General features: G+C 29.9%; 1 protein-coding gene across 2 annotated transcripts in view; it reads right to left on the bottom strand.

Annotated features, from left to right (window-relative positions):
• Positions 1-13,396, bottom strand: part of Nrt (Neurotactin) — a 79,768-nt gene that overhangs the window by 26,519 nt on the left and 39,853 nt on the right. Inside the window, exons 2-4 of one of the 2 annotated variants that reach the window (XM_080161092.1) lie at positions 11,816-11,893; positions 11,208-11,318; positions 10,387-10,593 (exon numbers count right to left, since the gene is read on the bottom strand). In XM_080161092.1, the coding sequence (XP_080017218.1) occupies positions 10,387-10,593; positions 11,208-11,318; positions 11,816-11,893 (396 nt within the window). Of the gene's footprint in view, positions 1-10,386; positions 10,594-11,207; positions 11,319-11,815; positions 11,896-13,396 lie in introns of both variants that reach the window. The other variant, XM_080161091.1, reaches the window with a different exon arrangement.

Raw genomic sequence — 13,396 nt, 5'->3', positions numbered from 1 at the left:
GACTTGAAAATCGTCTTTTTAAATTGCATACATCACAAAAAGACGATTTTAAAGTCTTGATATTTTGAAAACTACGTGGTAGAAAATTGCAATTCTTTCAAATATATGCCATATAATATAGTTAAACCCATTAACTAGCAAAAAATATGCGGTTCACTTAAGTTCAAATGCATTTCGTGAAACTACCCCTTTTGTTGACAAAATTAAAAAATAAACATAATGCTAAGCTTTTACAATTTTATTTGTAGTTTTGAAAAAAACATTTTTCGAACTATAAAGTTTGAAGAACTCATAAGTATATCTGCAAAGAGCCCAATCTCCTACTTACCTATCTATCTATCTATCTATCTATCTACTATCTATCTATCTATCTATCTATCTATCCATCTATCTATATATATATATATATATTGTCTAGTGAAGATTATTTTCAACAATGACGTCAACATGCTCAACAAGAGGTTAGTGAAGGTTATGTTCAACAACGACGTCAACATGCTCAACAAGAGGTCTGAGATTAACAGCAAGTGCAGACATAGAGACAAGTTCCTTCTGATTGAACTCCTGGCTGCTAATGATACCTGATACTGCCGTTTCACGATAGTTTTTTTTAAAGAATTATGTTCATGAATTATGTTTATTTGAAAATTAAATTTAAAAAAAAAATCCTCTAAATTTAATTTAAAAAATCTATTTATGCTTATATTATTGTCAGTATCAAAAGTTAAGTGTAACTGAAGATTGCCTAATGCATGAAACATAATGTTGTACAAATAAACTTTTGTTTTTCATTCTATGTGGACTATATATTGTCTATTCTATATATCAATTTAACCATAAAGCTTTATGTCTACTTTATACATATATCTGTCTGTCAATCTATCTTTGTTGCTCTTTATCTATCTTAGAATATACAAGGATTGCTAATTAGAAATACCCCCACTTTGATAAATAAATAAGTTATACATTTGTTATTATATTATATTATTTAGTAACAGCTATGAATGTAAATAACATTATAACTATTGATTTTTACCATGTAATGTTATCGCGTATAATAAGTGTTCTTACAGAAACTTTCATTTTTTTGCCATAAAAACAGCAAACAAGTTGGTGTAAAACGATAGTTACATAGCAAATGCGCTATATAAAAAAATAGACAATACAGACAAAAATATTTTTTGATCGTTTTACTTAGTTGATTTTAATTCAATTATTTCTGTAGATTAAGAAAAACTGGCTTATTATATTTCTGTCTATTTGATACACATTGAAGGGACGCCATTGTAAAATGGAAACGACTCTTTAATGGTTTTATGGCTAATGGGTTTATGGATTTAATGACTTTTATGTAAAATAAATAAGGCATAGGGACCAGCATTCTGATAGACCATTCTTTATTTCCTTAAATGTCTTTAGTTTTCATAATTTCAGGGATGTGAAAATGGAAGTAAAACATCTTCCCCTTAAGGTAAATTTTCTTGTAGCTGATAAATTTGAGATTTGTAATTGATATGACAATCTTTTCCGCCTTAAGGTGTTGCTATATTATTTTACTTGTTTATCATGTTCTTCTATCTGTTTTTGTGATTGCATGTCTCTAGGTTTTATTCATTAATTCTTTCCATAAATAAAAGGGTATTAATGTCCTTTTAGGTCAAAGTTCACCGATGAAATTTTCAGGGAAATTTGTTTATTGAGACTTCCTGAAGAATTTTGTCAATTTGTATTCTTTTCTCGCCTTATATTATCGTTAAATTTTAGGACATTTAAATATCAAAATTTTTATCCCAAAAAAATATACCTACAGTAAGCAAATAATGCTTTTCTATAATTAGGGTCGGTCCGTCCGTACGTCCGGATCGGATAGTTTTTTTCGTTTAATTGGGTAGGTTATAATTGTCCATAAGTCCATAGGTCACATAAGTCCTGGATTGGATTTGTGTATTTTATTTTCAAATAAAGTCTTTGAATGTTTTTATGCTTTTTTTCCTGTGGGCCTCTCTCTCCCATGCTAGGGACACAGCCGGCCAGAATGAATTTGTTGCAATTAACATGTAATATTATTTCAAAAACCCATTTTGAAAATGAAATTCATGTTGCTGAATACCATGGATGAATAATTAAAATTGAAAAAGAAAATACTTTTCCTCACTTAACTTTGTAAAGCGGTAAAACATTGTAAAAATATTTATATTTTTTATATACAACCTTATCAAATAACGAAGGGCTCTATTAATGCTTTAATATAATTATGATTACATGTTAGGTTGATATAATGACAACAAGGTGTTGTGACAGGGAAACTCACCATGAATTGATGCCTGTGCTAAGCTGTGCTATCAAATTGTTATATACACATTGTCATCCTTGTTGGTTTTGTGTTTGGAATAATTGAAATTTTGTGAAAGTAATAGACCAATAAAATAGTAATTTCAACTACATCAAACAACCAACATTTTTAACGAGATATTGTTCAATGAATTGATGGATAAGTCTACAGAAAAAAAATATTGATCCAATGTTTCTACTTGTTGGAAATCTACTTGTATAGGATCTGGGGCAAAAAATACCTTAGAGACAACTAACCCTTTTATTATACTTAACTTTACTATAGGTCCTTGCAGGCCAAGGCTGACACTCGAACCCTTTTCATTTTTGACAACTGACGATTACAAAAATAAAAATAAAGCTTTTAAACTCCTAACTTTAAAATGAAATAGAATTTAGCACAGCAATTTATTTCTGTATTTACATAACTAGTGGAATACTATTTTTCACCATTTTATTCAAAATTAATTATTTTAATTTCAAAAGGTGTAGTTATATTATGCATGTAAGAATAAAATAAAATATAAATAATAATTTTTTTCTGTTTGAAAAAATAGTTTTTGAACTGTCGATATTTATTGTAAATTTAATAAGATTAAATTTCTAATAACATTTTGATCCAAAAATCAATTGAATTTAATGATATTTGATTTAAATCTAATGTATATTTCATCAATCCTTTACGAAGATACTCTATAATTAAAATTTTCAGTATAGATGCGTCGTTATGGGGGGAATGTAATTATTATTCCGTCTGCTTTTAAAGTAAAGGGCTGAATTTTTTGAAAATTCTTTGAAAGACTTGTAATTCTAAAGTGAAAATTAAATTTACTCAGCTTCTAATAGAGATAGAAAGTGAAAATTATTATAGAAGAGCATCTTTAACAATGAGCATCTCTTATACAACGAACTTTTCCCGGCAGTTTGCCTGTAATGCTGTTAGGAACTTGACATTTACATATTTATTCAGCTGCTCAGTGATAATTCTCTAAATTTCCTGTAAAGAAACATTTAACTATTACGCCTGTTTCCTACTCTGTTTCCAATTTATCTGTTAGTCTGTCTTTAAATTAATCTTTTCTTTTGTCTGTGATCCACTTGTTTGGATTTTGTCATCCTTGTTAATCAATATATCTAGAAGAGATTAAATCCTAAATCCTAAACTCAATAAAAATATTTTAATCTTGAGTTTATAATCTGTAATGGGGAAATAACTTTATAGTCTGGTCCCGCAAAAATAAAGCTTTGGTAGACAATAGACATACATTAAAGCAAAACAATTAACTTAAAGTGAAGTAGCATCTTTAAAAAAACAGTTAATTTTCATATCAAGAATCTTAGTCTATACGTGTGTATCCTATCCTAATAAAAAGGTGTATATGTGAGTTCACAGAAACTTTTCTTGTAATATACTTAGCTGAAAAATAAGAAAAACCTTAGAAGGGTATATGTACATATTAGTTTGAAAATAAAGACTTTCAATTTTAAGATGATGTCTACATTTATTTGGTTAAACCCTTCAAAAAAAAAAACCCCAATTACTGTAGTCCAGCCTCGTTAATTTTTAGAAAATAATTTTCTTACTACTAGCTTTAGGTTAGGTCTATGAGAGCCTTATAGGGCTTTGACACTGAAGAGTTAAGTCCCCGCTAGGTTAGGGCTAAAAATCATAGTGAATCTACCCTTATTAATTATAATTACACTTTTTCATCTAATTTCTTATATTAACCTGTTAGGTAGTTTTATTTCTTTATAGAAATTAATCCTTTTGTGCAAGAGAAAGAAATAGTCATAAAAACAGTTGAATTTTTCTTTTCTCTCCTTTCTTTCTCTCTTATCCATTCAGCTCTCTATTTTCTCTCTCTTTAATATCCCCTGTGGAATTGAGCCTTAGTATTAAATTTTGGGAACAATCCTTTTCTTGAAAGGAGGGCAAAAATAAATGTAATCCTAGTTGTTTACATATTTGTGTCAATGTTCCATAAGATCTCAATAATGATCTAATTATTGCATACAATTCTTGGAAAGCTCAGCAGCAAGTTGTAGGAAACTTTGCGAGAGGTTAGTTTAAGCATTTTATGAATTACTAGTGGCTTCGCCCCAAGAGGTATAATTACATCTTCTATTACCTACCCAGCCGAAAAAAATGCAAATGGCCTAAAACCACCACAGGACAAGTAGTTACATTCCCTGAAGAGTAGAATCCGATCGATTCAGTGGTCCGAGACAGACAGACATCAAGCTACTTTGTATAGATGACCCAAGAAACCCCCATCCCTTTTTCAGAAATTATTTTTATGGACCACAAAACCTTTCTTCATACATTTAAAACAAGTTGCTTCGAGGGGGAAGGGGACAGGAGGGTTGTGATTTATCCACTCAGAATAAAGGGAACACCCCAAAATTCGTGCAAATAGGTTTTAGCACAAAATATCTAGACAAAGAAAGTACAACAAGAGAGATACAACAAAATTAATTTTAAAAAAATATTTCCTTTTATGTTTGAAAATGACTTTAGTAATGATAAATCTTTTAAAATAAAAATAATATAAATTGAATAATATGCAACTTATAAAAACAAGAGAAATTGTATTTTTAAGTAATCTTGAGATGAAAATTAAATTTTATAGAAACTTAGTATTTGTCCGGGGGAGGATTTAGGTTTTTTGCAGGGGAGAAGATGATAGAGAGGAATGGGGGTGGGGAAGATAAAAACCTTTTATCAAAGATATACCCCTAAAAATTTTTAAAAGCGAAGCTTTTCTATAATTAGGGTCGGTTAATTAGGCTTTTTTCGTTAATTTAGACATGTTAGAATTGTCCTATCGATTTCAAATTTTGCATGGTCATTTAGTAGTTAGGTACGATTTAGAAAGCGCAGCAACTCTATAATCATTACCAAAATGTCCGTACGTCCATTTTAAACATATTGATTTTTTAACTTTTTTAAATAGCTTTTTTCGTTAATTTAGGCATGTTAGAATTGTCCTATCGATTTCAAATTTTGCATGGTGATTCCTGTAATAATTAGGTACAAGTTAGAAAGCGTAGCAACTCTATAATCATTACCAGAATGTCCGTACGTCCATTTTAAACATGTTGTTTTTTTTACATTTTTAACAACTAATTTGTATGTGACCTAATTATCCGATTGGTCTGATTTTTGGTATACTGATTCCTGGGACAACAAGGTACAATATTATAAGCGAAGCAACTCTATAATCAAGTCCTAAAAATGTAAGTATGTCCTGTATAAAGCAGTTTTTTAACAAATTTACTTACAATTTTGCTTTGACTCTTATACATTCGCATTCTGATTATTCAGTTCTGACATTATACAAGTGTTAATGTCCGTTTGTCCTGCCGTTTCAGAGCTTCGCTTTTATGGATGTTGTCATCCTTGTTATTATATACCCAACAACCTCTTAATTTTTTCTTAGATAACATTCGTTATGCCATATGTTTGTCCAGCATTCTAAAATGAAATAAACTTTACTTTTGGTTGTTATTTATCTATTTAATAATTAGAATAACTAAAAGTAATTTTATTGTACACTAAGGAATTATAAATAATCCTTCAGATAATTAAATATTAATGAACATGTATTCTTAATTATTCTACAATTAAATTAGGATCTTACTTTGTGCTCTAAACATTTACAGTTGAACGAAACAGTGTATAGAGTGAATGATAGGACAGCATACATTTTATCATTTGCTAATTACAATGTATACTTGCCTATCATTGGTCATTTGTACTGTATAAATTCATTTTTTATTAGTCACTATAAGCTGCTTCATTGGACTGCTTTTGGCTGCTTTTATATAATATTCTTAAAAATATTATATAAAAAGTCGAGCAGTTTATAATCGATGGTGATTGTAAAAGGTCGATGCACACAGCTTAAGCCTTAAAACGCTTCTGTACGTTATAAATTTAACTTAAATGTGGATGAAAAATCACAAAAAAAATTGCTTAAGAAGTTGATTAATCAAAAATAACATAATTTTTATTTAGTATAGATATTTCTTTTAATAATACAGGTATAATAAAATTCATAATAACAGGTAAGGTTTATGCTATTGGATAGATGATTTGTTTTTAAATAAAGAGGGTACTCATATGTAGAAATGTTTAAAAAAAAGGCAATATTTTTTTTTATAAACACATCTCATATTGAACAAAATAATTAGTTTTGTTGAAAACATATCAATAGTTAAATTTGTTGTTAAATATTGAAAACAAATATTTTATTCCCTTTATTTTTCATATAATTTATTGAATTACAATCAATTTGACCTAAGCATGACATTTGATAGAAACATATCAGAGGGAAGTTTAATAAAAAATTCTAGAAATAATTTTGGGATGGGAGAGGACAATTGAGTAAAAGATATCTAAAATCCTGTCTTATATTTATTTGATATTAATAGGTAAAGCAGATTTTAACATATTATCAAAGATTATTTACATCAATTGACCTATCTCTGATTGTTCTTATTTATCTAGGGGTATATTGTATTATAAAAAATTAATCTCTTAGTAACCTTTATTAATGAAACAAATACTTTTTTAAACAGTAACAACTTTTAGACAACCAACACTATGATAAATAAATTTGAAGTACTAGACTAAATTAAATTTGGTTACATTTTACCTTTTTTCTATCTAATTTTGCTTCGATATAGATATTGAAAAACTTTGTATCATTTAATTTCCAAATAGAGGAGAACACGGTAATAAAGACACATAAATTCCTATTACTGTCTTTTAAATCCTATTTTATACCTCTCTTCTTGGTAAATCTTTCAAATCAATAAGGTGGCCTTCTACCCTCCCAATATTTTTTTTACATATCCCTTACAAGTTGCAGGGCCCTTAAATCGGAAACGCTTCATTAATGTGGATCTCTATAAACTTCACATAACATGATTTATCCCCAAGGGGTCTAATACACCAAAAATTCTTGATTGTGATTTATCACAATTATATAAGGACCAAGATGAGAACCAACATTCCAAAGACAACCAACAATTAAATAGCACGACTGTCGGCTAGAAGTTAACGTAACTAATTAAATAGAAGCCCCAATATATACTCCCTACAGTATTTTAATGCATCTAACATGGCAGCCCTATGTAAAATTTAAAATCTATATTCCAAAATATTAGAGGAGGGAGGGGTTGTGTATTTTCTACTAGAGAATAGAAAAATGCACATCTATACTTTTCTAGTTTACAAAGGTTTGAAAAATATTTTTAAGTTATGTAGGAGTGGAATAATAATTACCTTTTGCATTCTTTCCTTGTGTCAGAAAATATTTCTAGGATAGAAGATACTCTTACATTTCGTCATACTTAAACGTTATTTTATTTTGGGGTTAGTTTATTTATAAAAAAAACCTTGCATAAAAATTCTTATTAAAATAACTGAAAGTTCAGTGGAACTAAATTCTTTGGCCATAATTATTTACCAAACTAATTAGGTAAATTTCCCCTAAAATTAATATTCTATTTTTAAAATTGTGTTATCAAACGGCTGCTAACACCTATACGAATGCCTAATAAGGAAGAAGTGCGCATCTAGAGAAACCACGAGCAGCTTATCATGCCCAATAGAAAATGTCGTCATATAATACAAATGATCAATGATAGGCCAATGGTAAAATGTATACTGGCTTTTCATTTGTCATTTGTATTATATGACTTCATTTTTTTAAGGCCTCAGAAACCACGAGTAAAATCGTTTGGCATTTTTTGATCTGAGAAAGAACTCTCTTCCCTTCCTAACTTGATAAAACTTTTTTCTTCTTTTGTTGTATTGCTAATAGCTGACATATTTAATTTGTTTTTCATTAGCTTTACCAATATCTAATTTACTGATTCATTGAACAATAAGAAACTAAATAAATATCCATTTTCTTTCTATCTATCTATTTATCTGTCTAGGATTTTACCAGGGATCGGAAGCCGCGCCTCAGCCGCGCATAAGCCTCAATTTTAAACCTGCTTGTGAGCATAAAAAGAAATTTCAGAAAGAAGGATTGTCTGCTAAATAGCAGTTTTATACATCCAGCTGAATTTTATAGTGATAACATGAAGATTTCACTGAGGCTTACACGCGGCTTACGCGCGGCTTCCGATCCCTGGATTTTACCAAGATAATGATAGGCATGGTTAAAAAGAAAAAAAAAACAATCTTTAAGAAAAAAGAAAAAAAACTAAATTAAAACTTCCTAAATTGAGAGAAAAACAGCTACAGTCGACATAATTTTTGAAAATCCAAAGGTGTATTAATAGCCGCAGTAAGCTAAAAGTCCGCTACACAGCCTTAAAAACCACCTTCTCATATAAATGCTTAAACCGCACCGCAGCCAATTACTTTTTGGTGTGCATTCACTTCTGCATATCATTACATCATCATTGTGTTTCATAATTAGCAATAAAACAAAATATGAAATAAATTTAAGAAGAGTTAATCTTTTCTGATGAAGTATTAGATGTACGGAAATGAAGTAACGCCATTTAATTGACCCTAAAGATTGATTTCTTGTCCAATATCAAGACGTGTTTTAACTATTCATCAAAAAGTGTATTCACATAAAAGCTAGATATACTTATCTGAAAGTATATAGAAAACCCTATTTTAGATATTATAACTCTTCTGATTAAAAGGTACATACATAATAGATGAGATAATCATTATTAAATATAAACATTTAGAAGAAAAGAAAAAATATCTGTATTCCAGAATAAAGTAGTTCTTTTCAGTGAAGCTTTATTCAATATTTAGAGACAAAAACTGCTATGTTAAATTTTGATAGATTTATACTAAACATTTTGCAGGGGGAATAATAGGGTAATAAAAGAGTAAGGAACAAGTAGAAAGAAAACTATTATGTAACCAAAAATAATACTCGTTTTTGATATGGGGTCATTTTCTTTGCAGTTAATTATTGACTATTCTGTTGTACAGTAAAATGCAAAAAAATAATACATTTTGTCTATATATTAACTAATTTAACAAGCAGAAATATCGATGTTTTTTGCTTTAGATGAAACCTTTTTTGTTTTTTTTATTTCAATTTCTAGAATGATTGTCCTTGTCCTGTCTTCTGGTTAAAGTATGGAGTAGAAGTTTAGTGAACATCAATTTAGATAAATTGTTTTTAGCCTTTTTTTAATCTACAAATTGCATGGAGGGGAAACAATAGTTTGCTTCAGAAAAGAAATAAAATATTAATGTGGAATTATTTTTAGAAGCGCAAGCAACTCTTGAATATGAAGCTGTTTATGGTGCCTATTAAGAAATTACGTCATTCAATACAAATGACGAATTATGGGCCAAAAAATAATACTATAAAAAGCTTCACTGTATATTGCTCTTAACTTCATTATTAATAGTTTATTTAATGAAAACAATTAAAGCATACTAATTTTCTATATCTGCTTTAAATTTAATAATAATAAACTAATTAACATTTATAAAACATTATATGTTATAAATTTCAATTTTAATTTGTTAGGTATTGGTTTTCTAGTGAGGGCTAATGTCTGAAAACTTTTATTTTGCACAAAAATGCATAGATTGGGATAGGATTATGTATTTTAAAAAATAAATGAGAGAACAGGACAGAAAGGCATAGCACACCTTCCGTTGCGTTCAAAGTGACGGACAGACATAATACAATTATAAAGTATCTATGCTACTTAAAAGATTATCAAAAAGGTTCGGTAACGTAATTATAATTACTAAATCGAATTAAATTTCAGAAAACTTTTCCTTCTATTTTATTCAGCACCAGTAACACATTAGTGAAATGCAAATACATAGCAGAATAAATTAAAGAAAAAGTATTTTTGAAGAAAAATTTAAATGATTTCATTAACAATCTAAATGTTCATTATTAGAGATTAATATGGCAAGTGGGCGGTGTAGCTTGTATTGAAGAAATTACTTAATTCGAAATATGCTGTAAATACAAGAGTTATTTCAAAATGGATATTAAGAGGTTTGTTTTGATACTTTTTCCTTATATTAAATTTTTTTCTTACCTTTTTCCTTTCTTTAGACTTTGCTCTGATATCTGAAATAACTTTCGGGGTTTTGATATTCACTTTGGGCAGGGTGAACTTCTTCTTATCGGCTGCCTTGCTGCTGCCGGCAGCATCCTCGCCCTCAGCCGCCTCGTCCTTGTTGGCAGATTCAGCCTCTGCGCTGTCTGTGGCCTGTTTAGCTTCGTCTCCTTTGCCTTCATCGTCCTTGGTAAAAAATATTATATTTATAATAAAGATATTACTGAAAAGATGTAAAATTACAACGATTTAAATCAGAATATGACTGACTAAAACCTAAGAAAATGAAACATATCTATGATGTGTCAAACGAGTGATTTTAAAAGTCAAGAAAAAGGCAATTCCATGCGCTTTTAAATGGTGCACAATCAAATGGTTAGTTGTCTTTAATATTGAACCACTTGACCTACTTTTTACATCATGTATACCATAAAAGCCAATCTAATATTGATATTACTGGTATAACAAAAAAATACTTCATTTATAAAATAGCTGCACTTTTCCGTTATTATATTTAATTAGTGGATACTCCCCCTAAAGGCCTCTAGGGGCACTTGATGAGGGGGGGGGGGGAGTCAATCCATCTCGCTTTCAATTTTTTTTTCGGGGCGTGTGTAATTTTCTTCTAGGGAGGATTTTTCCTTGGAGGTTGGTTATAACCTCCCTCAAATTAGTTATAAACCTTCTCAGGATCAATACGAATCTACATTGTAAAGGAAAACCATATCGCGCGGTACTGCGGTTAGAAAGATCCTTCGGTACAGACACACAAAAATCCTGTTACTTTTTATAATGATTACCTTTTTCTCAGCTTCATCTTTTTTCTCGTCCTTGTTATCTTGTTCCTTATTATCTCCCTCCTTACAATCATCTTCTACTTTCTGGGAGGTCTCCTTCTCTGCTGCCTCCTCCTAGTCACATAGATAGATAGATAGATCCATGGATGGATGGATGGATGGATGGATGGATGGATGGATGGATGGATGGATGGATGGATGTATGGATGGATGGATGGATGGATGGATGTATGGATGGATGGATGGATGGATGGATGGATGGATGGATGGATGGATGGATGGATGGATGGATGAATGGATGAATAGATGGATGGATGGACGGATATATGGATGGATGGATAGATACACAGACATACAGACACACAGACATACAGACACACAGACATACAGACACACAGACATACAGACACACAGACATACAGACACACAGACATACAGACACACAGACATACAGACCAACAGACAGACAGATAAACTTACAAACAGAAACATAGATAGATTAAATAAAAATTTAGATAAACATATAGATGAAACAGATTGTTAAAAGAATAATAAATAACTTTATTATATATTTTAAATTCACGCAACCTCACCACATAAAATATGTTTACCTTTTCAATTTCCAATTTATCTTCTGACTTGGCTGGGATAATTTGTGCTGGAGGTGGCTCTACTACCTCGCTAGACATCTGAAATTAATACAATACTATTAGAGGAAGAAATCACATTTTTCTTTTTTTGGGGTGGGGGGGTGGGTGTTGGCTGAGCTATGTATTTTTGTATAAAGGAATTGTTCCACAAGATTTGATGGCGTAGCAACTCTAAAATTTAGCTAAATCCGTAATTCAATTATCTTTTTGGCCTAGTAACTGTATTAAAACCAGTTTTGTTAGCCCTTGCCTTCGGCATCTCGGGGTCTAAAAACTGGTTTTAATCTTATAATAGTACATTTTTATTTCCGCGGAAAGCTGTTTATAACACGATGCGATAAATAACTAATATTTTAGCTTTTAACTGTCATGGTATTTAACAAATATTTATTTTAGTATAAAACAAACACCACGACAAATAGAAAGATAAGCAGATAGACATACAGACAAATAAAGGGATGAACAGACAGACATACAGATAAATAGTGGGATAAACAGTCAGACATACAGACAAATTGAGGGATGGGCAGACAGACAGACATACAGATAAATTGAGGGATGGACAGACAGACAATTATCTTATTACATGAATAACAAAGGAGTCTAGATAGAAAAAAATAGTTTTTTTCTCATTATTCCGATATTCTCTATTAATTGGTCTTTTGCGTGTTTTGTATATGGACTACATGAGAATATCTACTAAACAAGGATTACAACTTCCATAAAAGTAAAGCTCTAAAACGAAAGAAAAAAAACGAACATTAACACTTGTAGAATTTCAGACCTGAAAAAGCAGAATACAAATGTTTAAGTCTAAACAAAATTGTAAATTTTACTAGTTGCCTGAATTTGGATAAGGGGTGGGGATAACTCTACAACTTCTAACTCTTTTTATTGTCAGAATTGCCCCCCCCCCCTGATTGAAATATGTTTGAAAGGATTTTCATGTTTCTGTCTCTCAGAACTTTATTAGTGTAATATTACAGGGACAATGTGAAAGAGAAATGAACGATTATAAATCTCCTGACTAACACATGAGTGTAAAAATTTGCCTTTGGTAAGAAGTAATGTAGAATAATTTATTCGTAGATGTCCCCTCCCTCTATAATTTCATTTGATAAAAACAATATATAGAAATCTTTAAAACTATATTTTGTCATATTTATACAAAATCTTTATTCATTATTTTTTACCCTTTACCCCCCCCCCCCCCCTAAAATAATGAAAAAACTTTCAGTGTGGATTCGAAACCGATTAATATCTGCTGGATTAGAACTGGTTCTCATGAAAATCATGTATAAAATCGTATCACAGACAATTTTTCACCAATATTATAATAAAGATCATAAAATTATTAATAGTTTTGTTATTAAAATGGTTTTAAACTTATAATTTTTCATTTTAATATCCGTGGGAAGCTGTCTATAATACGATGAGATAAATAACTATTTTATATTTAAATAATTTTTTCCACGACAGGCTTTTCACAGTAAATTTATATTTAAAAATGCCTTATATTATAAATAAAACATATTTTGTTAT

This window comes from Acartia tonsa, chromosome 5 (assembly GCF_053477335.1).
Source record: "Acartia tonsa isolate MP-2025a chromosome 5, ASM5347733v1, whole genome shotgun sequence".
In the NCBI taxonomy this organism is placed as follows: domain Eukaryota; kingdom Metazoa; phylum Arthropoda; class Copepoda; order Calanoida; family Acartiidae; genus Acartia; species Acartia tonsa.
Note: the sequence above shows the minus strand (reverse complement) of the source record. Positions and strands in the feature narration are given on the sequence as shown.